The sequence below is a fragment of the Microcaecilia unicolor genome, chromosome 10 (genome assembly GCF_901765095.1).
Source record: "Microcaecilia unicolor chromosome 10, aMicUni1.1, whole genome shotgun sequence".
Lineage (NCBI taxonomy): Eukaryota > Metazoa > Chordata > Amphibia > Gymnophiona > Siphonopidae > Microcaecilia > Microcaecilia unicolor.
Window position 1 is genome coordinate 41117610 of NC_044040.1, and position 25576 is coordinate 41143185.

General features: G+C 43.1%; 1 protein-coding gene and 1 long non-coding RNA gene across 2 annotated transcripts in view; one reads left to right on the top strand and one right to left on the bottom strand.

Annotated features, from left to right (window-relative positions):
- The window catches only part of TBC1D22A (TBC1 domain family member 22A), a 382275-nt gene that overhangs the window by 51342 nt on the left and 305357 nt on the right, over nucleotides 1-25576 (top strand). Inside the window, exon 4 of the mRNA XM_030216168.1 lies at nucleotides 5714-5878. Within this exon, the coding sequence (XP_030072028.1) occupies nucleotides 5714-5878 (165 nt within the window). The remainder of the gene's footprint in view (nucleotides 1-5713; nucleotides 5879-25576) is intronic.
- LOC115478666 lies at nucleotides 193-18165 on the bottom strand. Its single transcript, XR_003943560.1, has 3 exons — nucleotides 18155-18165; nucleotides 17186-17188; nucleotides 193-369 (listed from the first exon to the last, which is right to left on the bottom strand). It is a non-coding gene; the product is annotated as an uncharacterized LOC115478666 (long non-coding RNA).

A 25576-nucleotide genomic window follows, 5' to 3' on the forward strand; every position in this document is an offset into this window, starting at 1 on the left:
AGTGCCTTAAAAGGTGGAGGACACCAGATTTGTTTTTACTTATTTGACAGCATTTTAATCTATTTGAAAGCTTCCCACATGTAGATATAAATATCATGAAATAAAAATTGAATATCAGTAAAACAGCTTAAAAAAATTATTGTAGCTAGTAGAAACAGCAGTTATAAACTCTGTATTGTGTTAATTTCTCTACACTGTTCTATACAATACAGATGGCGAAATTTAAGTGAGGATATCCTATTTCCTGATGGGTTTATCTTAACTGTTATTGTAATCTGCATTGGGAAGCATTCCACAGAACAAAATGAGCAAGTTCCCATATGCAACTGTTTCTTTTGATGTAGACACAGGAAAAAAAAATGTTAAATGCTCCCATGTTTTAACCCGAATTAATGTTTGTTTGTTTTTTTAATTGTACTTATAAGTTAAGATAAAATCAATGTGTCCTCTATGTACATCTGTATGCTGCACAAGCCAGCATGTTTGAAAATATAAGTTGAGATCAAATAAAAATGCTGCCAACAATAAAGAACGACAACGTGGATAGAGCAGCTCATAGGTTTGCTTGCTTTGTTTTGAGTGAACGGCTGCATGGAGGACAGGGAAAGGGAGACCAACCTAATTGGATTCATCTATTTGAAGTCATGCCGTCTCCTGTTCTCAATCCCTCACTTCCTGTGGTCCCAACTTCCCTCCTCCCCGCCATGGCTTCAAACAGGAGGCTCCCACCCAACCAGCACTGTTTGTTCTGGCTCCTCCACCTCCTGCGATCCATCCTCCCCTCACCCCTGCTTCAAACTGGAGGCTTGTTCCCGATGCAGCGGTTCTGAGCTCTAAAAAGAAAAAGTTAAAGCTGCTGTTTCAGAGCTGTGTGCTGCAACACTGACAGCGAGGCTCTGCTGGAACCTCCCTCACTGCATCTGGAAGTGTGTCATAGGGCGAGGTTCCGGCAAGCCTCACTGCCAGTGTTGCAGCACATGACTCTGTACTGGCTTTATCTTTTTCTTTCTAGAGCTCTCAACTACTGCATCGGGAAGGAGCCTCCGGTTTGAAATGGGGAGATGGGGGAGAGGAGCCGAGCTGCGGGAGGTGGGGGAGCCAGAAGGGATAGAAGACAGAAGAGAAATGGATTTATGCTGGGGCACGTGACGAAGGGGAAGATGAGGGGGCAACTGGTCCCAGCAGCATTTGCTTGCCCCCCCCAAACTATGCCCATGGAAGAGACAATGAGTGAAGACTGCACATATGCCCTCATGATCAAAAGCAAACTCTGGCGCTAGAGGCTGTTAACGCCATACTAGCGCCAGAGTTTGCAGCCGACCCATGATCAGAGCCCTCGAGCGCCTGAAACAGCGCACTCGAGGGCTCTCAGCACAAGTAGCATGCAAATGCATGCTAAACAGGCCTTCTAGAGCAATTAGCTTGCAAATGCATGCTAATTGGCGCTTAACGCATTCATCCCCAATGATCAGCGACCAGCGCGCCAAAGATTGGGTCGCTGGCCGCAGCAAAATCAACGCCAGCTCCGAGCTGGCGTTAGATTTTGCGGATAATTGGGGAGGAATGGTGAGCCCTGTCCAGCATGCAGTTGCATGCTGGCAGGTCCCCCTTCCCCCCCAAGGCAAACGCGAACGGGGGGCTGGAGGTCCGGTGGGTCTCCAGCCCCCGAAACCCCCAGAAATCGTTGCTCCATTAACGAGGGGGGGGGGGGGGGCTGGAGGTCCGGTGGACCTCCAGCCCACCCCAAATCCTCCCCCCAGCGTTCTCCTTAAATTCCTTGGTGGTCCGTGGTGTCGTGACACCCCCCTGGCCCCGTCCCAGCCCCCTCCCAGCCCCCCTACCTTGTGTTGGAGGAGGGATGCTGCATACCTGCCTCCCTCCTCTTCCAGTCAGTCGACGCCCAAAATGGCGTCGCCCAGCACCGCCCACTGCATCCTGGGATGCACTGGGCGGGGCTACAGACCATGTAAGGGAGCGATTCCCAGGATGCAGTGGGCGTTGCTGGGCGCTGCCATTTTGGGCGTCGACTGACTGGAAGAGGAGGGAGGCAGGGGCCAGGGGGGTGTCACGACACCACGGACCACCAGGGAATTTAAGGAGAACGCTGGGGGGAGGATTTGGGGTGGCTGTAGGTCCACCGGACCTCCAGCCTCCCCCCCCCCCCCCGTCGATGGAGCAACGATTTCTGGGGGTTTCGGGGGCTGGAGACCCACCGGACCTCCAGCCCCCCCCCCCCCCCCGTCGATGGAGCAACGATTTCTGGGGGTTTCGGGGGCTGGAGACCCACCGGACCTCCAGCCCCCACCCCCCAACCCCGTCGCTGGGTGGGAGGGTGGGAGAGGGTTTGGCCGGCGGCGGCCACGACGTTTTCTGGGGGTTTGGGCGGGGGGGCCTCGTTCGGGCCTCGGAACAGGCTGTTTGACAGGTTTGGGCTTTTGACAGCCCAGACCTGTCAAACAAGTGCGGGAGGATTGTGCTGAGCGCATGCTCTGCACAATTCTCCCGCACTTTAAACATGATAGATTTGCATGCATTATCTTTGATCATCGATGCAGAAAAGCCCTGCGCTGTCCCGGCGCTATTTTTAGGGCGCTGTTTGGAACAGCGCAGGGCTTTTGATCATCTGGGCCTCAGTCAGGAGCGTAGGAGGATCACTTCTGCCCCAGTTGACCGGGCTCAACAACCGGCTCGCAAAATTAAAAAAAAAACTAACTACCAACTCTCATGAGCCGGCTCCAGCACACCACTGTATTTGCCATACATGTATGTGAACTAGAAAATGCACAACATAATAAAAAGCTTCACAAGAATATAAAACATATGCTATGTCTGTGTTTAAATTAAATTGTAACAGAATTTGATTATGAGCCAAAGACAACAAAATCCTAGAAAAAATGGATTCTTTAATACAAAATTATTTCTCATAACCTATCATAAAAATTAAAAGATGTCTTCCATCATCATCATTACCCTAAAAACAAAAACATTAAACATACAAAGGTTGCTAAACTTCCATATGATTTCTTGATCATCCTTATTCCTTCTCTTTTAAACAACAAAGGAAACATAAGAAATACAGACTGGTAGCATTTATAACAACAATTTTGCCTAACATATTTCCAAATTACTGAAGACAGAAGGAAACGTGGATGGTGCCCAAACATTTTTCTATAGTACCAATGGCCAGTGTGAATGCAAGCTGTACAAAGGACAAGGGCAGGGCCAGCTTAAAACATGAGGTTCTGGCTTAGAGCACCAAAAATCAAGGGTGCCAGAAGCCTTCCTCACTGATTCATCCTTCACAGTGACAAGAGACTGTTCCTTTGCAATCACCGCTGTACTCTCCCTCTCTACACTGTCACCAGCAGCATCACAAGTTTAAATATGAGAATAGGTACCTATAGTTTTGAGTCTTCTAATGAAGACTACAAAACATCATTAGAAGACTATTTCCTTAACCTGAACTTTTACAGTTAATTTAAGATAAGTACAGAAAACTTTCTTTTTTTGAAGGTGATATGTTTAAATGATTTTTGACATTACCGATTTCCCTGTACTATTTGGGGTGGAGAGGAAGTTATCAAACAGCGTTAAGTCAATAAACCTGCATTATTTGCCCCTTAATTCAACTTAAAGGACACTAATGCAGGTTTTTCTGCCCTAACACAGTGCTATTTAAGTCATTGCAGGGAATACAAATAATGAAATGCAAAACATGCAAATGCATGTAAAGCAGCTCAATACTATGTTAATTCTATAAGGTAGCTTGCGGTGAAAACCACAAACCACACTATAGAAATAAAAATAAACCCAACAAAAAGCCGGGGTTATTTTAATATCCCAGAAGCATCTGGCCACAAAGCTGGCCCAATACCCTCATGCCATGTCTTAAAGAGGTTGCATGCTGCTTCCTGAGACCCCGACCTCCCCACACACATCCCCCCTAAATTAAGACCCCCTAACCTCCAGTAGACTCCCCCAGGCCTACCTTGAAAGTTCCCATATAAGGAAACATGACCCCTAGTGGTAGTACTGCAAGACTACCTCTTGGCATCACCAGCAAGGGCAGGAGCAACTGGAATTTGCTCCTATTCGACTGCAGTAGGCACTTGGGAACTTTGAACACAGGCTCGGAATGGGAGGTGGGGGGAGGATTGATATGTTCCAGTATGATTGTTCCAAACAGGTTACTATGAAATCTCACTGGGACACTTAATGGGTCTATTTTAGATAATACTTCACCTTTGATAATGAAAAAAGTCATAGTACAAAAAACAGTTTCTCTGAAATTACATATTTTAAACAAGCTTGTCATTGTCTAGAAAGACACTGTTGTAAAAGTAAAGATTTAAACAATAAATTACTTTGGAATTTTAAATTGAAAACAGCAAAAGCCTGGAGGTCTTACTACACTAAGGAATTAAGAACAGGTTGTTTGAATACTAAAAAACTGTTTCAATTAGTAGGAAGTCTTGTATCTTCTCCCATTACAGATATTTCTACTCAAATAGTACACTCTACTTCTCAGCAGCTGGCTGATTATTTTTCTAATAAGGTAGCGCAGATTCACTCTGCCTTGGCAAGGAAGAGGACTGTGGATAGCTTTGTTTTAGAGGGTACTACTAATTCCAATGTTACTGTTACAGCAGATCAATGCTGGAACTCTTTTGACCCAATAACCGCTGATGAAGTTTACTCATTTTTGCAGAAGCTGCCACATTTTCGATGTACACTTGATATCTAGCTAACTTGTTCTCTACTGCACCTCTAAGAACTGTAAACTGGTTTGGTTTATTTGTTACTAGAATTTTGGAGTTGGGTTCCATACCTTCTGCTATGGGCCAAATTGTTTTGACGCCTATACCTAAATCAGCAGGAATGGATTTTATCATTACCGGCCTGCTTTCATCCAGTAGCAAGTATTCCTTTTTTGAGTATTTTGAAATTTAAAAAACAATTGTGCTTTGTTAAGCAGACTAGTCTACTTCAATCATTTTATTTTCAGTTTAGTGATTTAATTTACATCTGTCGGCTTTATTTTGTACTATACTGGAGAACGTGTATTTCTTTCTGTTTGTCTGGTGTTGCATGAAATGCAGAATCCTGCATCTCTGCTTTTAGTTTTTGTCTGCATGTTTTTTGTGGTTCCCTATTTTGTATCAGATGAGAGTCATGCTCTCTACCTGCAACTGAGGTAAAGGATTCCGCTGGTATGGTATGATCTTACATGTCCGTTTGGAGAGTTTTATTTTACTTCACAAAGTGTCAGGCAGGTGGGAAGAGAAGAGTGTGCTGGGGGAGGGGAAGGGAGGGCGAGCATAGACAGAAGAATGGGGTGAGTCACAGGGACCATGCTCTGAGCATGAGCGAGAAGTCTTGGCGTGCTGCTCAGAGACAGAAACAAGCAGTGGGGACAGGTGGCAGTCCATTTATTTGGCTTGCAGGGCTCGACATCCCTGCCAGCAAAGGTATGCCTTGGGTACCCGCAGAGGGGGGGAGAGAGGAATGCATTGTCCCCCCCCTCCCCAGTCCATCCCTCGGCACCCCCTCTAGAATGCAGGGCTGGCTACGCCCAGCCTGTTGTTAAACATTTTGCAGATAGTTTTGACATTCAAGAGTTTGCAAATGAAAACGGAGAACTCATGCTAATCTTAGGTGAAAAGGAATATAAAATGTCTAATTATAATTGTACTTTTTGTCCCTGCTACTATAGATAGTGGAACTAGAAAGGCATCTTTTCAGAGACAACAGTCTGTTCCACATCAATCAGTGATTCCAGCAGACCAGTACACCTGTGGCACTTCTGTATTAACAGAAAGAGAGGTATTCAGAATGGACAAATTTAAGCAACTTCTTGCTGGCCCTAATACTGATCTTGGTAAGTTATCTAAAGAAATATTACAGTAGAAGAATTTTAACTTCAGTATGTACTGTAGCACTGCAACTAATGTGTGACATTGCTCATGCAGTGTAATGGACATTCGGAGGCTAAAATATAGATTAACCTCCATTGTTACAGCATTAAATGCAAAGCCACAATCATAGCAGTGGGAAAGCACATTTCTGGTTCCAGCCCAGACACAATGTAGAAATTGTAATGGTGACAAGCACAGTAGATATCTTAAAATCATGGAGACAGTTATTTGGTGTGCTGAGTATAGACCTAAATAGATAAATATTGAAAATGAGAATATCTTACACTTAAAAATTATTTAGAGTACAGTCAGGACACAAGTTGCAAATAAACTAGTGTCAGATTTGACCTGTACAATATAATACAAAATACAGTAGAATTTCTTATGTTCCAAAGTTACTTTTCACAGTTCTTAAAAGATTAAGCATTGCTAGGAGTTACCGTAATATTATTAAATCATCATAATTAGAAATTTTTTCAGTTGTCTACAGAATAACATATAATTTGTTATTAGTTTCAGCTCCCTCAGTAAAATATTCCTTTAGCTGCTTGGTTTGAGAAAGTAAGCATAAATACCTTTTTGGTACCTTACTCCTTTTGGATTTAGAAAACACAATTTTAATTGATTCTGAAAACACATACTGTTATGTATAGGCAGAAGTAAGATGATTCATATAAAATGGAGCTTGCCATATTCTATTTTATTCTACTGGACTCTTAAATACTGCCTGTTTCCAAAAAAGGATTCACAGTGGTTTACATATCAAGAAATAACATCTGAAAAGATTAAAAATTTAAAAAATCAATTTAAAATAAACAGGTAACAAATAAGTCTTTAGGACTTTCTTAAAGAAAAAAAATAAGAAGGTATACATCTTAACTCTGCTGGCAACATGTTCCATAGTCTCGTCTCAGAACAAGGAAAAGATTTCTTGATAAGTTTTAAAACGAGTATTTTTCAAAGATACTTTATACTGTCTTTCCTAATCATTAAATAGTAAACTTGTAAATGACAGCAGATAAAGACCAAAACAACAAAATCCCAGCATAAAACCAACAAGTCAACCAACAAATTCTAAAAGATTCTGTGTAAACAAACAAATTAAAACACTTGTGTGCCAGTTAATAAAGCATCATAATAAGTGACTCAGGAAACCCTCAGAAAAAACTTTACTAAGCCCTGTGCAGCTACATAAGTGGCTGCTTTACTGGGCTGCTAATGGTTTTGTCCATTTGGACCCTCAGGTAGTGCATTGTGTTAAACCCATTATGCACAAGAGCAAAAGAATTGCTCTCATGGTACTTTAAATAAATACTGATCGCACATCTTGGTTAAGTATCTAGGGGAGCCTCCCGAGTTTTTTTATTTAAGATTTGGCTAATCTTCTTTAAGACTGAAAGAAGATTCGCTGAAGGAATGGATCCTCAGGAGCTTAGCCAAGATTGGGTGGCAGAGCCGGTGGTGGGAGGCGGGGCTGGTGGTTGGGAGGCGGGAATAATGCTGGGCAGACTTATATGGTCTGTACCAGAGCTGGTGGTGGGAGGCGGGGCTGGTGGTTGGGAGGCGGGGATAGTGCTGGGCAGACTTATATGGTCTATACCAGAGCTGGTGGTGGGAGGTGGGGCTGGTGGTTGGGAGGCAGGGATAGTGCTGGGCAGACTTGTACGGTCTGTGCCCTGAAGAGGACAGGTACAAATCAAGGTAGGGTATACACAAAAAGTAGTACATATGAGTTTATCTTGTTGGGCAGACTGGATGGACCGTGCAGGTCTTTTTCTGCCATCATCTACTATGTTACTATGAATCCATGGTGAGGGAACTAAGGCAGATGCCTGACAGACTTCTACGGTCTGTGTTCTGCAAATGGCAAAACACAGGTGTGAAGTTCGGCAACCCCAGTGTTGTAGATCATTTTATTGTCACGTGCTGTGAGTGAGGGTGTTGTGCAGCTCAGGGGGAGGACAAGACATCTTGGCTAGTAGTTGAATACTGTCAGCAATAATTTGGGATGATATGTGGTTATAACCAAAACTCCATCATGTTTGGCTGCCTATATGGTTGGCATTGTGGAGACTTGATGACCAATGTTTAAGCATGGATGACTGGGGCCTTGCAGAATGGCGGTTGTGGCTCCGGCCATCTTATGTTGGACAGACTGGATGGACCATGCGGGTCTTTATCTGCTGTCATTCCCTGTGAAGCTGTGTTACTACTGAATTTTAGCTTTAGTACATAAGTATTGCCATACTGGGAAAGACCAAAGGTCCATCAAACCAAGCATCCTGTTTCCAACAGTGGCCAATCCACGTCACAAATACCTGGCAAGATCCCAAAAAAGTACAAAACATTTTATACTGCTTATCCCAGAAATAGTGGATTTTCCCCAAGTCCATTTAATAATGGTCTATGAACTTTTCCTTTAGGAAGCCGTCCAAACCTTTTTTAAACTCCGCTAACTAACCGCCTTTACCACATTCTCTGGCAACGAATTCCAGAGTTTAATTACACGTTGAGTGAAGAAAACTTTTCTCTGATTCGTTTTAAATTTACTGCATTGTAGCTTCATCGCATGCCCCCTAGTCCTAGTATTTTTGGAAAGCATGAACAGACACTTCACATCTACCCGTTCAACTCCACTCATTATTCCATAGACCTCTATCATATCTCCTCTCAGCTGCCTTTTCTCCAAGCTGAAGAGCCGTAGCTGCTATAGCCCTTCCTCATAGGGAAGATGTCCCATTCCCTTTATCATTTTCGTCGCCCTTCTCTGCACCTTTTCTAATTCCACTATATCTTTTTTGAGATGCGGCGACCAGAATTGAACACAATATTTGAGGTGTGGTCACACCATGGAGCGATACAAAGGCATTATAACATCCTCATTTTTGTTTTCCATTCCTTTCCTAATAATACCTAACATTCTATTTGCTTTCTTAGCCGCAGCAGCACACTGAGCAGAAGGTTTCAACGTATCATCAACGACACCTAGATCCCTTTCTTAGTCCGTGACTCCTAATGTGGAACCTTGTATGACGTAGCTATAATTCGGGTTCCTCTTTCCCACATGTATCACTTTACACTTGCTCACATTAAACATAATCTGCCATGTAGACGCCCAGTCTGCCAGTCTCGCATGGTCCTCTTGTAATTGTTCACAATCCTCTCGCGATTTAACGACTTTGAATAACTTTGTGTCATCAGCAAATTTAATTACCTCACTATTTACTCCCATCTCTAGGTCATTTATAAATATGTTAAAAAGCAGCGGTCCCAGCACAGACCCTTGGGGAACCCCACTAACTACCCTTCTCAATTGAGAATACTGACCATTTAACCCTTCTCTCTGTTTTCTATCTTTTAACCAGTTTTTAATCCACAATAGAACACTACCTCCTATCCCATGACTCTCCAATTTCCTCTGGAGTCTTTCATGAGGTACTTTGTCAAACGCCTTCTGAAAATCCAGATACACAATATCAACCGGCTCACCTTTATCCACATGTTTATTCACCACTTCAAAGAAATGTAGTAGATTGGTGAGGCAAGATTTTCCTTCACTAAATCCATGTTGACTTTGTCTCATTAGTCCATGCTTTTGAATATGCTCTGTAATTTTGTTCTTAATAATATTCTCTACCATTTTGCCTGACACCGACATCAGACTCACCAGTCTATAATTTCCCGGAACTCCTACTACTACTTAACATTCTGGAACCTTTTTTTAAATATCGGCGTTACATTGGCCACCCTCTAATCTTCCGGTACCACGCTTGATTTTAAGGATAAATTACATACTACTAGCAATAGCTCCACAAGTTCAGTTTTCAGTTCTATCAGTACTCTGGGATGAATACCATCCGGCCCAGGAGATTTGCTACTCTTCAGTTTGTAGAACTGCCCCATTACATCCTCCAGGTTTACAGAGAATTCATTAAGTTTCTCCGACTCGTCAGATTCGAATACCATTTCCGGCACCGGTATCCCACCCAAATCTTCCTCGGTGAAGACCGAAGCAAAGAATTCATTTAGTCTTCTCTCTGCTACGGCTTTGTCTTCCCTGATCGTCCCTTTTACTCAGTCATCTAGCGGTCCAACTGATTCTTTTGCCAGCTTCCTGCTTTTAATATACCTAAAAAAGTTTTTTACTATGTGTTCTTGCCTCCAACGCAATCTTTTTTTCAAAGTCTCTCTTAGCCTTCCTTATCAGCGCTTTGCATTTGACTTGACATTCCTTATGCTGTTTCTTATTATTTTCAGTTGGTTCCTTCTTCCATTTTCTGAAGGATTTTCTTTTAGCTCTAATAGCTTCCTTCACCTCACTTTTTAACCACACTGGCTGTCGTTTGGTCTTCCGTCCTCCTTTTTTAATACGCGGAATATATTTTTCCTGGGCTTCCACGATGGTGTTTTTGAACAGCATCCACGCCTGATGTAAATTTTTTTTAGTCTTAATATTTTTATTGATTTTGTAATAAAGAGAAAGCATTAATAACAACAGTTGTACTACAATATGATATTTAAATTGAGTTAAAATAAAATAAATAAAAAAGGACACCTTAAAGTATGTAACCAGTATAAAATTCATGCATGTGACAAAGATGGTAATGACTAGCAATAATATACATGAAGAAAAAAAGAAAAAGTACAATATACACCTCTCACTTCACATCATCAAAATAGGTTATCAGTGGAGCCCATTTTTCTTTATACAAAGCATATCAAGATGATTTTTTAGCAAAATATGTTTCATATTTATAGGTTTGAAACAGTAAATTCCATCATTTTTGATAAGTAGCTTGGTGCAAAGCTTCCCAGTGTGTGAAGACAACTTTCAAAGCTAGAGTGAACATGGTATTAACAAGCAAACATTCATTGGTCTTTAAAATGGGTCTAAAACATTGATCTTTAAGTATCACATATTTATATACTATTGGACCAGAAAGATGGAATACTAATAGATCGAATCATATGTCCTTCCAAAACGTTTGAATACATGTACATTCAAATGTAATATGCTTAAGAGTACCTTGTTGGGATTGACAAGACCAACATAAGTGGGAAATAGAAGAGTTAATCATATGTGACTTGAGAGGTGTCCATATGGATCTATGAGTGAAGAAATATAGAGATTGTATTATTGAGGAGGATCTGGAGCATTTAAATAAAGAACTCCATACTTGCTCCCAAGATTTGTCAGTGATAGATTACTGAATTCCCATCATTTGCGTAAGCCCACACATTTAGTAGGAAAGTTATTTAATATGAATTTGTATATATGAGATGCAACATGTCCAGAGAGTTGAAATTGCTTGGAAATATTAATAATTTCAGTAGTATGGGACAGCTTTTGTATTTGTAATTTACTGTTCCTCAACATTTTATTAAGCTGTAACTATTGATAAAAGTGAGTATCTAACAAAGGGGATTCAGCTTTCATAACTGAGAATGATTTCCAAGTGTGATTATTTACGTCAATTAAATCATTGAGATCCCATATACCTATGCGTTGCCATTGTGACCAAGAGATTTGCTTTTTATTAATTACAAATTTGGGATTATTCCATATAGGTATACATGTGGTGCTGTCCCAGGATACAATCATCTGCTTATCAAAAGAGGATATTAATTTATGAGTAGTGTTAATGATGGGATTCAAAGCAATGCTTTTAGGAAGGTGCATGCCAATTAAATGAGAGTATACCAGCAGATCTATAATAAATTGTTCAAAAATTAACCACCTAGGTAAAGAGGTAGTAGTGAGAGGAGAGATCCACTAGAAGCCCTGACAAATAATGAAGGCTTTATGGTATGTTAAGAGATCAGGAAACCTTTTACCCACCCTGCAATTTAGGAAGATTTGGCTTACCTAAAGAAATTCTGGGTGTCCTAATATCCCATAAAAAATTAGAGAGCAGTTTTTCTAACTTTGTATAAAAAGAGCTAGAAAAGATGAGAGGAATCATGCTTAAAATATATGTAATATATATATAATAAATATATGCGGAGCAGGTGGGGGGAAGAGGGGTTGGTGGTTGGGAGGCAAGGATAGTGGAGGGCAGACTTATACGGTCTGTGCCGGAGCCGGTGATGGGAGGCAGGACTGGTGGTTGGGAGGCGGGAAGTACTGCTGCGCAGACTTGTACGGTCTGTGCCCTGAATAAGGCAGGTACAAATCAAGGTAAGGTTTACACATATGTTTGTCTTGTTGGGCAGTCTGGATGGACCATGCAGGTCTTTTTCTGCCGTCATCTACTATGTTACTATGTTTTTAGGTACTATCATCATCTTAATAGTGTCAAGCCTACCCCACCATGATAAATTGAGCGGAGGCCAAGATGAAAGGAAACTTTCAACTTTAGCTATAATCTCAGAGTTGAGTTTAATAGTGGTAGGGAGGTCCCTATCAAAGAAACGCCTAGATATTTGATAGAAGAGACTACCCATTTAAGGGGGTAGGGTGGTGGACTTTGGTCCTGAGGAACTGAGTTCGATTCCCGGCACAGGCAGCTCCTTGTGACTCTGGGCAAGTCACTTAACCCTCCATTGCCCGCTGCCGCATTGAGCCTACCATGAGTGGGAAAGCACGGGGTACAAATGTAATAAAAAAAAATGATAGGCATCATTTAGAGGCATTAGCTCAGTTTTATCCCAGTTGATTTTATATCCTCACAGCCTTGAAAATTGGGAAATTAGCTGAATAAGTGCCTTCATAGATGCCTGTGGACTAGTGAAGTATAACATTATATCATCAGCATATGCTGAAAGTTTAACCTCATCCTGACCCATATGGATTCCAGTAATATCATTGGATCTTCAAGTGGCTGCCAAAAGGGATTCTAAAGCCAGATTAAACAATATAGGAGATATAGGGCAACCTTGTTTGGTTCCTTTATGCAATAAGAATGGAGTGGAGAGGTCACCATTAGCTGGAATTCAAGCAGATGGTAATGAATACAGTAAATGCAACATATGTAGGAAATTGTCAGGAAAACCAAAATGTCCAAGTACATTAAACAAATACTTCCATTCCACTCGGTCAAAGTCTTTTTCAGCATCTAGGGAGACAGATAGTATAGGACAGTCTTTAGACCAAGCTAAATGGATGAGATGACAAAGTAATCTAGTGTTTTCAGCACCATATCTGAGCTTTACAAAACCAGCTTGATCTCTGTGTATAAGTGATTGAATAATGTTTTCCATTCTACAGCATAATAACTTTGTATATATTTTATAATCAGTATTTAGTAATGATATTGGCCTGTAATTTTGTTCAAGAGTACTGTCTCTATTAGGTTTTGGCAGTACTACAATATTTGCATCCAAAAAATGACCTGGGGATGAGGAGTCCAATAAAGTTTGATAGTAGGTCAGCAAGTGAGTTGAAAATGAAGTGGAGAATGATTTATAAAATTCCACTGGAAGACCATCCGGACCTGGTGCTTTTGCAGAAGATAGTTTTTTGATTTGTAGAGACGATCTCATCATGGGAAATGGTTGATTAAGCTGACGTATCTAGTGCTCAGAGAGGCGAGGAAGATTTAAAGATGTAAGAAATTTAGATATTTCAGTATCATGAGCGATGTATTCTGAAGACTACAATGACGTATAGAATGTTTCAAAAGCTTCAAGTATTTGAGGCAAAGAAGTCAAAGTAGCACCTGTTGGCGATATTATAACATTTATACGTTGCTTTATTCTTTTGCCTTTGAGATAAGATGTGAGTAGTTTACCAGCTTTATTAGATTCCATGTATGTAGCACTTTACTTAAAAGTGATAATATTGGAGATGCTTGATAAAAGTGAATTGTATTGCATTCTGAGAGATTTGAGATTCTGAAGTGTAGACTTTGATGATGATGTGTATAAAGTCATATCAAGCAGGCGTATTTCTTTCTCAATTTTTATTTTATTTATTTGTTTTATTTGGTACATTTGTATCCCACATTTTCCCACCTATTTGCAGGCTCAATGTGGCTTACATAGTACCGTAAACGGCGTTAGCCGATTCCGGTATGAACAAATACAAGGTATGAACAATTACTAGGTGATCTTGTGGTAGAATGAGGTACATGTATGGTAAGTACAATTTTGGGGAACTTAGAAAGGGAGAGGAAGAGTTAGGATATGTCCATTACGGTCTTTGGTTTCGTTATATCGTAGGTATCCAGGTTTTCTATGTTGGGTCGGTGGGGTATGCTTTTCTGAACAGATCTGTTTTTAATGCTTTCCAGAAATTTAGGTGGTTGAGCGTAGTTTTTACTGCTTTTGGTAGTGAGTTCCATAGTTGTGCGCTTAAGTAGGAAAAGCTGGATGCATAAGTGGATTTGTATTTGAGTCCTTGCTTGGGTAGTGGAGATTTAGGTATGATTGTGCTGATTTTATAGTGTTTCTGGTTGGCAGGTCGATGAGGTCTGTCATGTATCCCGGTGCCTCGCTGTAAATAATTTTATGAACTGTCGTGCAGATTTTGAAAGCGATACGTTCTTTAATTGGAAGCCAGTGTAGTTTTTCTCTGAGTGGTTTGGCGCTGTCAAAGCGCGTTTTTCCAAATATAAGCCTAGCTGCTCAAGTTTAACGAGTTTAGCATTACTAGCTTTGCGAAGATGAGATACGTAATTAATTATTTCACCTCTCAGCCAAGACTTGAACGCTTCCCATACTGTTATTTATGATGACAAGGAGGGGCATAATGGAACAGAAACGCCTATCTCCATGGGCGTTTATCTCCGAGAACGGGTCCGTGAAGGGGCGGGGCGGATCGTATTTTTTAAAAGAAAAAGACGCCCATGTTTTATTCGTCAAGGTGTGAGCTGGGCGTTTTTGCTTTTCAGCGATAATGGAATATGAAATCGCCCAGCTCAAAAACGAATAAATCCAAGGCATTTGTTCGTGGGAGGGGCCAGGATTCATAGTGCACTGGTCCCCCTCACATGCCAGGACACCAACCGGGCACCCTAGGGGGCACTTTTACAAAAACCAAATAAAAGGTAAAAGAGCTCCCAGGTGCATAGCACCCTTCCCTTGGGTGTTGAGCCCCCCAAATCCCCCTCAAAACCCACTGCCCACGTCTACATCATTACTATAGCCCTAAGAGGTGAAGGGGGGCACCTACATGTGGGTACAGTGGGTTTGGGGGGGTTGGACGACTAGTAGCATTAAGCAGCACAATTGTAACAGGTAGGGGGGGGGATGGGCCTGGGTCCACCTGCCTGACGTCCACTGCACCCCCTAACAACTGCTCCAGGGACCTGCATACTGCTGCTTGGGAGGAGGGTATGACATTTGAGGGTGAAAGTAAAAAGTTGTGAAACATCATTTGTTGTGGTGGGAGGGGGTTAGTGACCACTGGGGGAGTCAGGGGAGGTCATCCCCGACTCCCTCTGGGGGTCATCTGGTCATTTAGGGCACTTTTGGGGGCCTTATTCGTCAAAAAACAGGGTCCAGGAAAAGTGTCCTAAATTCTAGCTCAAAACTGTTCCATTATCGGCGAAGGGCGCCCATCTCTGTTCGCCCGATAACCACGCCCCAGTTCCGCCTTCGACACGCCTTCGATACGCCCCCGTCAACTTTGTCCGCATCCGCGACGGAGTGCAGTTGAAAGCGTCCAAAGTTCGGCTTTCGATTATACCGCTTTATTTGTTTTTGTGAGAAGAACGCCCATCTCCCGATTTAGGTCGGAACTTGGGCGTTATTCTCGTTCGATTATAAGCTGGATAGAGTCTTTGTTAGCAAAAAATTCAGTAGCTTTCTGGGAGATATGCTTCAAGAATGTTGAAATTGCTGCGTGATCAGAAACTGGTATTTCATGTATCTGTGCAGCAGACAGCATAGGAATGAGGTCATTAGTGCCCAAAACATAGTCAATTCTTGAATACGTTTGATGAGGAGCAGAGAAAAAAAGAGTACTCTCTGGCTGTAGGATAAAGGAGCCTCCACAAATCAGACCACCTATTGGACTGCATAAGGACATTTAGTGAGTTACGAGCTTTGAGTTTGGCAGGCCTGCAATTTGAAGAACGTTCTAAATAAGGATCAATGGGGAAGTTAGTCTCCTCCAATTATAGTGTGATGATTAAGAGCAGTTGACCCGGATATGTTGATTTTATGAAAGAAATGAGGATCATCTGTATTTGGAGCATAGACATTAATTAATGTCAGAGGCTTGTCTTCTAAGGAACCTTGTAGCCGAGACCATCTGCCTTCATTATCATGGATATGGGAGATTAGTTGAAAAGGCAAAGATTTTCTTATGAGAGTAATAACACCATTTTTTGACTATTTGATCAAACCAATTGTTTAGAAGTTTGAGACCTTCCCGTGCATCTAAATGAGTTTCTTGAAGAAAGCAAATGTCCAAATTTTTCTTTCTCAGATAAAGTAGGAGTTTTTTCCGTTTAATGGGATTAGAGATCCCTTTAATGTTAAGGGATAATATATGTAGCTTTGTCACTGGTAAGATTTGCATCCAGCTGATCGAAGTAACACGTGCATGCATGAAGAGAGATTTTAGATATTTATTAGGTGTAAAAACCTCAAAATATAAAAGCAATGAATGGAGCAAAAAGAAAATAATAATCTTAACAAAAATAAAACATAAGCTCCATATAAAAAAGAGACAAAAATCGCTTATAGGGCACATGTGCCCAGTATAGACAAAAAAAAAAGAGTTTAAGCCAGCATACGAAACTATAATACTGTATATAGCAACAATACGTATATATCTATTGGAACATCAGCATATTAAAGAGATCCAAATATCACATACTAGTCAGAGAGTCTTTATCAATAAATTTTTGAAGGTCAGCAGGATCAGTATAGTATTTATTATCTTCATTGTTGCAGGATATAAGAGGCCATATTGAGCACCTATGGCTTTTAGCTTAGGGTGCATTGCTAAGAATAATATCCTTTTTTTTGCAGTGGGTTTAGAAAAATCTGGTGGGAGAGTAAACTCTAAGCTTCCATACTGGATGATGTCATGGCGTTCCTCCCCCCCCCCCCCCGATGTAAATTTTTGACCCTCGCAGCCACTCCTCTAAGTTTTTTTCGCCGTTCTTCTCATTTTATCATAGTCTCCTTTTTTAAAGTTAAATGCTAACGTATTTGATTTCCTATGTATACTTACTTCAAAGCTAATATCAAATCCGATCATATTTGTTTTGTGATGTCTTTCTGTGTTTTGTGTAGTTCCTATTTCTTTAGAGTCAGCTCCAGACCATGCCCTACGAGTGGGTATATGTTCTTCTACCAGCAGATGGGGAGACTGAGACAAACTGAGCAGTGGATGCATGATGCTGTGAAGCCGTGTATCTCTCAGTATTTCTCAGTCTTCTCAGCAGTTGGTAGGTAGGTGCTGTGGGCTCTTGATTATTTTTTAGCTTGTTTGAGATTGAAAAACAAAAGGGGAGTACTTTTCAGGAACAACAGATGAGGCTTGTTTTTGTAGAAAAACAAAACAAAACTGAAGAGCTACAGGCTCAGGCGGGAAAACATTTGAGAGAGAAAGAAAAGAATAACCTGAGGCGAATATCTTATTCACAGATATAAAGCAAACAATTTTGCTGCTGGGTTTTCTGCTGCTCTACAGCCTCTGGCCCCTCCACCTTTACTGGTCCTCCTCCTTGCCCGACCTTTGTTTCTGGGTCCGCATCAGACCTCTCTCCCGGCCTCAAAGAGGGGTTCCTTCAGGCAGCTCTGTGGGGACCCAGAGGTTCCGCGTGACCTGCTTTGACAAAAAAAACAAAAACCAAAAGCATTGAGACAGGTCAGAGAGCAGGAGCTTTGGCGGTTTTCCTTAACCTCTTGCTGGTCTCCAAGGTACGATCCTGCTCCAGATGTGGGCAGTATGGGTATGCTGTGAGATGGACGCGTGTGGCCTGTTTCCCGCCTTTTCTCTGGATGGCGGGTTCCATTAAAAAGGCGTGCCATGTGCTCATGCTGGCATCTGGCCTGTGCCGAGCCTGTGAAGAGGCTTTGCCTGGAGAGCCTTCACACTGGGATGACTCTGGTCCGACGGTTTCCTAGGTGTCTGTGGGGCAGCAACCTGGGGAGAGATAGGGGGTTCGGAGCATTCTCAGCAGGAGGTGCTTGACCTCCCAGTTCAATCTCAGGATCTCCTGTTGAAAGGTGGTAGTTGGTTGGTGCTGAGTTCCCTACTCGGTTCAGGGGGGGGGGGGGGCCCATCCCCCTTTTCTCCCCAGTTTGTATTACTTTTGCACCAGTTGTACTGTCTTAAGAACAATGGTGTTAGTCCTGTGCCTGACAAAGATGGCCCTTTGCTTTTGGGCGCTAAATAGCCCCTCCAAGCTTTCTCAGGATATGGTGGAGGACACCTCGGGCCCTCCACTGTTGGAGGAGGAGCTTGTTGAGGAGGATGAGTGGGCTTGAGGAGTCCTGGAGGAGGACTCGGAGCTACTTATGGTGGAGGATCCTTCTGTGGTCCATCTTTTCCGATGGCAGGAGCTCCCCTGGTTGACTTCCCAGGTCCTTCACCATCTGGGAATGCAGGACTAACAACCTGTGGTTCCCTGCAAGGAAATCCAGTCCTCATGGGCACCCATCAATCTCCCAAGGTTTTTCCATATAACGAGGACCACAAGGAGCTTGTGGAGGCACAGTGGCAGCAGCCAGATGATCCGCTATGCATGGTGTGGGCTATGGCTCGGTTGTATCGTTTACCTGTAGAGGTTCAGGGATTTTTCTGGGTTCCTAAGGTGGATGCGTTGGAGAAGACTGCATTCCTTTGGAAGGCAGATCAGCTCTTAAGGATCCGCAGGATCAGTTCTTGGAGGTACTTCTTAAGCTCTCCTTTGAGGTGTTGGCCTTGGTCCTGAAAGCCACTGTTTGTTGCAGTTATGTTGCGAGGGTTTGTTTTCGAGAACCTCCCGGATACTTCAGGTGAGGAGTTGGCCAATTTGGAGACGGACATGGCTTTTTTGGTCTGTGGTCCTTTATGATCTGGTTAGAGCCTCGGCCAAGAACTTGGCTGTCTCCGTGACAGAACTTTGCTTTTTGTGGCTCCATCAGTGGGTGATGGATGTGGCATCCAAGGTCCGCCTCAGCCAGTTGCCTTTTTGGGGTACCTCTCTGTTCGGGGAGGATCTCGAGAAGTTAGTCAAAGACTTGGGTGAGTCCATGGTCCCGTGTTTGCTGGAGCTTTGGGCTCACTTGGCTTCCTGCAGTGCCTCCTGGAGGGTGGTCCCGGAATGTTCGGCGATCCCGGTTTTTGCCTTTCTCGAATGCCTCTAGAGGCTGGAGCTGGACTAGGTCTCGGTCCTTTCAGACCATTCGGGGATGCCAGGACAGAGCTCTCAGGGCAGGAGCTCCCCGTGCTGCGCAGTGAAGATTTGCAAGCCCACTGTCTGGTTGCCCCCATATGGGGCCGCTTGCAGTGTTTTTTATCAGAGGTGGGTCCACATCACGTCCACCCAGAACTTTCACCAAGGTAATAGTGGTGGTGGTGGCCCATCTCTGAAAGGAGCGGATGCTGGTGCACCCCTACCTGGATGATTGGTTGATCGGGACAAGTCTCACAAGGAAAGTTTATGGGTCACAGATTGGGTGGTGTCCCTGTTACAGCATCTTAGCTGGGTGGTCAACATGACAGAGAGTCGACTTCAGCCCACCCAATCTCTGGAGTATCTGGGTGTACACTTCAATACGCTGATAGGCAAGGTATTCCTGCCTCAATCCCGGATGCTGAAGCTTCAAGCTCAAGTGCGGGCCCTGCTGGGTTGTAGCCACCTCCCCCCCGTCTGTGTGGAGTATTGTTCAGGTCCTCGGCTTCATGGCAGCGACCATCGAGGTAGTGCTGTGGGCGAGGGCTCACATGGGTCCTCTACAGAGGTCCTTGCTGTCTCGCTGATCTCCAATGTTGGATGACCTTCGGGTTCTTCTCCCCTTGTCCAGGGCAGTGCGGGGCAGTCTGTGCTGGTGGCTGGTGGATGCCGCTCAAGGGCCTGGCCTGGGTACTGGTGATAACAGATGCTAGTGTTCTGGGCTGGGGAGCGCACTGTTTCGGCCAGTTGGCCCAGGGCCGTTGGTTGCCAGAGGAGGCTCTGTGATCTTTCAACTGTCTGGAGTCCAGGGCCATTCATTTAGCTCTGGTGGCCTTTCAGCCCCTTCTAGAGAACAAAGTGGTCTGGGTTCTCGGACAATGCCATGGCTTAGAACTTGATGCAACCGAGTTGCTGTCTGGGCGGAAGCTCATCTCCTTCAATTCTCAGCTTAGCATGTGGCTGGTGTGTTGAATGTGCAGATGGGCTTCCTCAGTTGGACCCGTCATGATCCGGGGGAACGGTCCCTTTCTGTGGAGGCTTTCCACTCTCTGGTGCTCCAGTTAGGGGACCCCTAATCATGGATCTTATGGCACGGCTCAGAATGCTAAAGCTTCAGTTGGCAGAAGCAATTGATGTCATAAGAGCTTAAGTCATACTGGGATAGACTGAAGGTTCATCAAGCCCAGCATTTTGTTTCCAACAATGGCCAATCCAGGTCACAATTACCTGGCAAGATCCCAAAACAGTACAATACATTTTATGCTGTTTATCCTAGAAATAAGCAGTGGATTTTCCCAAGTCCATCTTAATAATGGCTTATGGACTCTTCTTTTAGGAAGATATCCAAACCTTTTTTAAATCTCGCTAAGCTAACTGTTTTTGCCACATTCTCTGGCAACAAATTCCAGAGTTTAATTACACATTGAGTGAAGAAATATTTTCTCCAATTTGTTTTAAATGTAGTACTTTGTAGCTTCATTGTGTGCTCCCTAGTCCTAGTATTTTTGGAAAGAGTAAACCAGCGATTCACATCTACCCGTTCCACTCCACTCATTATTTTATAGACCTCTATCATATCTCTCCTTGGCCATCTTTTCTCCAAGCTGAAGAGCCCTAGCCGCTTCAGCCTTTCCTCATAGGGAAGTCATCCCATCCCCTTTATCTTTTTCATCGCCATTCTTTGTACCTTTTCTAATTCCACTATATCTTTTTTAACATGTGGTGACCAGAATTGTGCTCAGGACGGCCTGCAGTATGTATTTCCTCCGTGGCCCCTGGTGGGTGGGGTTCTTCAGAGGATAGAGGCTCATGGGGGTGGGGTGGGGGAAGAGCAGTGGTACTTGTTGCCCCAGACTTGTCTCACAGTCTGTGATATGGTGATCTGATGCACTTCCTGGTCAGCCGGCCCCTTTGGCTCTCTATTGCGACTCCGCTTCTGTTTCAAGGCCCAGTGACCATGCCAGACGCAGCTCAATTCTTGCTTACAACATGGCTCTTGAATGGGCATGTTTGTTGAAGCACGCTTATTTGGTGGTGTTATTTCTATGTTGTTGAATGTGAGGAAGTGGTTCACTTCGCTGGCCTATGTCAGAGTCTGGCGCATTTTGAGGACTGTTGCAGAGATCTTGGAGTTCCTCCAGGATGGTTTGCAGAGGGGGCTGGCCCTCTCGTCGTTGAAGGTCCAGTTGGCGGCCTTTGTGATCTTTCGGGTGCCGGTCCAGGGTTGTTCTTTCTTGGTCCACTCCAAACGTTGCTTGCTTTTTTTGCAGGGAGTTCATCTTGTGTGCCCTCCAATAAGGTCTATCATTCTGCCTTGGGACCTCAATTTCGTGCTGGCCGTGTTACTGCGCCCTCCATTTGAGCATTTGCAGGTGGCAACCATGAAGGATCTTTACCTCAGGATGGCCTTTTTGGTCACCATTATATCGGTGTGGAGAGTCTCAGAGCTTCAGGCCCTGTCATGCCAGGAGCGCATTCTGCGTCCAGTTCATCCTTCTTGCCGAAGGTGGTCTCGCCGTTTCATGTTAACCAGGCCATCTCTCTTCTGGTGTTTTTGCAGCGGGAGGCTGGTGGTGATCTCTATTGGCTGGATGTTCATCTGGCTGTTCACTGTTATTTGAACAGGATTGTGGCATTTAGATTCCCCGATCATCTCTTTGTGGGTCACCGCAGGAGGGAGGCCGCCTCAAAGGTGACAATCTCCAGGTGGCTCTGGGAGGCGATCTCCTCTGTCTATTTGCTCGGGGGGCAAGAGTGCTTCTTGAGGTCTGCACATGCATTCTACCTGGGCGCATGTGACCTCGTGGGTGGAGCACATGATTCCAGTTGCAGACATTTGCAGGGTTACCCTGTTAAAGAAATTGATCAGATTTGTTTGGCAATATCTTCCTTTGGTATACACCATGTTGCCTCAGATCTTGCATTGAATTCTAGAAAGTATACTATGCTTTTCTTCTCCGTTATTTTTCCTACCTCCAAAGTAATGCTTACCTACCTGTAGTTGCGCACTTCTTCTCTATTATCACTTGTGTGAAGAGCTCTTCTCCATTCTTGGGCAAAATCCCTTGTCTTCACAGATCTATTGTATATTTCCATTAGATAACCTGCCAGAACTTTTGGAGCTCCTTTAGTATCCTGGTATTCTAGCCTTTTTGTTTTGCAAGTTGTTCATATATACTTTCTTTTGTGAATGGTGTGGTATCTATATCATGCCCATATGTGTCTTTGTCAGTCATCTGTGGTCCTTCTTTTCTGTGTTCACAGAACAAAATCCTTTATTTGTTTAGCAGTTATACCTTTTTTTTCCATTACTCTCCAGACATTGGTCCTCAGCACCTTTGATTTGCAATTTCCTCTCTGAGCTTCCACTTCTCCCCAATAAGAACATAAGAATAGCCATACTGGGTCAGACCAATGGTCCATCTTGCTTAGTATCCTTTTTCCAACAGTCACCAATCCAGATTATAAATACTTGGCAGAAACCCAAATAGTAGCAACGCTCCTTGCTACCAATCCCAGGGCAAGCAGTGGCTTCCCCATCTATATCAATAGCAGACTATGGACTTTTCCTTCAGGACCTTGTCCAAACCTTTTTTAAACCCAGGTACGCTAACCGCTGTTACCACATCCTCCAGCAATGAGTTCCAGAGCTTAACTATTCATTGAGTGAAAAGTATTTCCTCTTTTTTGTTTTAAAAGTATTTCCATGTAACTTTATTGAGTGTCCCCTAGTCTTTGTATTTTTTTGAAAGTGTAAAAAAATTGGATCACATCTGCTTGTTCTACACCACTCAGGATTTTGTAGACCTCAATCAAGAGATATCTCCTCAGCCATCTCTCTTTAGCCTTTTTTCATATAAGAGGAGTTCCATCCCCTTTATCAGTTTGGTCACTCTTCTTTGAACCTTTTCTAATTCTGCTATACCTTCAAAAAGTGTTATCAGTTGAAATGTAATGAATTCACGACTTTTACTATCTTTTCCAACATAAGTATCTACTTCATTTCTTATACCTAGCCTCTGGAATGGGCTATAGTAGTTTTCAGAGCTTGCATCTGAAAACATTCCTTAACTGAATAAATTTATGTTGGTGGTTTTCTTTTAACTAATTTTATTCGATTTTCCACAGATGATCTGATACATTATTGCATTCAGATTTCAGAAAAGTGCTTAACATTTTAAATTAAATATGACAGATTAAAAACTGGAAAAATCATGCAACTGAAATATAAAGCCTTTGAAGACTTTGCTAGGACCCTGCCATGGGTGCACTGTAATGGTGGCTAACAGGCTGCTAATACGTCATTATTTTTTTTTTCTTTTAATTATGTCTGCTTCAGAGGGAAATGAAATCAAATAAGGACCTTCACTAGAGACAGCCATTAGTTATGCAGCAACTGCAGAACAAACACTGTCTATCTGGTGGCCTGAACTTCTGAATCCAAAGCACAGAGAAGGAAAGTAGTTGCAAGAGTTCTGTTTCCATAAAAAAATGAAATCATCTGTTCATTCCTTGTTTGTCTGGGCATGAATTGTTCGTTTATGGTTTATCTAATTAAATATGGATTTATATATGCAGGGACAAACGCCGTTTAGTCCTCTATGAATGCATGTAGTATTTGTTTCATAAAAAGATTGCTGTACATAAGTACATAAGTAATGCCACACTGGGAAAAGACCAAGGGTCCATCGAGCCCAGCATCCTGTCCAGGACAGCGGCCAATCCAGGCCAAGGGCACCTGGCAAGCTTCCCAAACGTACAAACATTCTATACATGTTATTCCTGGAATTGTGGATTTTTCCCAAGTCCATTTAGTAGCGGTTTATGGACTTGTCCTTTAGGAAACCGTCTAACCCCTTTTTAAACTCTGCCAAGCTAACCGCCTTCCCCACGTTCTCCGGCAACAAATTCCAGAGTTTAATTACGCGTTGAGTGAAGAAACATTTTCTCCGATTTGTTTTAAATTTACTACACTGTAGTTTCATCGCATGCTCCCTAGTCCTAGTATTTTTGGAAAGCCTGAACAGAAGCTTCACATCCACCTGTTCCACTCCACTCATTATGTTATATACCTCTATCATGTCTCCCCTCAGCCGTATCTTCTCCAAGCTGAAAAGCCTTAGCCTCCTTAGTCTTTCTTCATCGGGAAGTCGTCCCATCCCCGCTATCATTTTAGTCGCCCTTCGCTGCCCCTTTTCCAATTCCACTATATCTTCCTTGAGATGCGGCGACCAGAATTGAACACAATACTCAAGGTGCGGTCGCACCATGGAGCGATATAACGGCATTATAACATCCTCACACCTGTTTTCCATACCTTTCCTAATAATACCCAACATTTTATTCGCTTTCCGAGCTGCAGCAGCACACTGAGCAGAAGGTTTCAGTGTATTATCGACAACGACACCCAGATCCCTTTCTTGGTCCATAACTCCTAACGTGGAACCTTGCATGACGTAGCTATAATTCGGGTTCTTTTTTCCCACATGCATCACCTTGCACTTGCTCACATTAAATGTCATCTGCTATCTAGCTGCCCAGTCTCCCAGTCTCGTAAGGTCCTTATGTAATTTTTCACTGTAGCGAGTTAATGACTTTGAATAACTTTATATCATCAGCAAATTTGATTACCTCGCTAGTTACTCCCATCTCTAAATCATTTATAAATATATTAAAAAGCAGCGGTCCTAGCACAGACCCCTGAGGAACCCCACTAACTACCCTTCTCCATTGTGAATACTGTCCACTTAACCCCACTCTCTGCTTCCTATCCTTCAACCAGTTTTAAATCCACAATAGGACTTTTCCTCCTATCCCATGACCCTCCAATTTCCTCTGTAGCCTTTCATGAGGTACCTTGTCAAACGCCTTTTGAAAATCCAGATATACAATATCAACCGGCTCCCCTTTGTCCACATGTTTGTTTACTCCTTCAAAGAATTGAAGTAAATTGGTCAGGCAAGATTTCCCCACACAAAAGCCGTGCTGACTCGGTCTCAGTAATCCATGTCCTAGGATGTGCTCTGTAATTTTGTTTTTAATAATAGCCTCTACCATTTTCCCCGGCACCGACGTCAGACTCACCGGTCTATAATTTCCTGGATCTCCCCTGGAACCTTTTTAAAAAATGGGCGTCACATTGGCCACCCTCCAATCTTCTGGTACCACGCTCAATTTTAAGGATAAATTGCATATCACTAGCAGTAGTTCCGCAAGCTCATTTTTCAGTTCTATCAGTACTCTAGGATGAATACCATCCGGTCCAGGAGATTTGCTACTCTTCAGTTTGCTGAACTGCCCCATTATGTCCTCCAAGTTTACCGTGAAGTCAGTAAGTTTCTCTGACATTCCTTTTGAATGTTGTTTACATGAGTTATTTGAGTT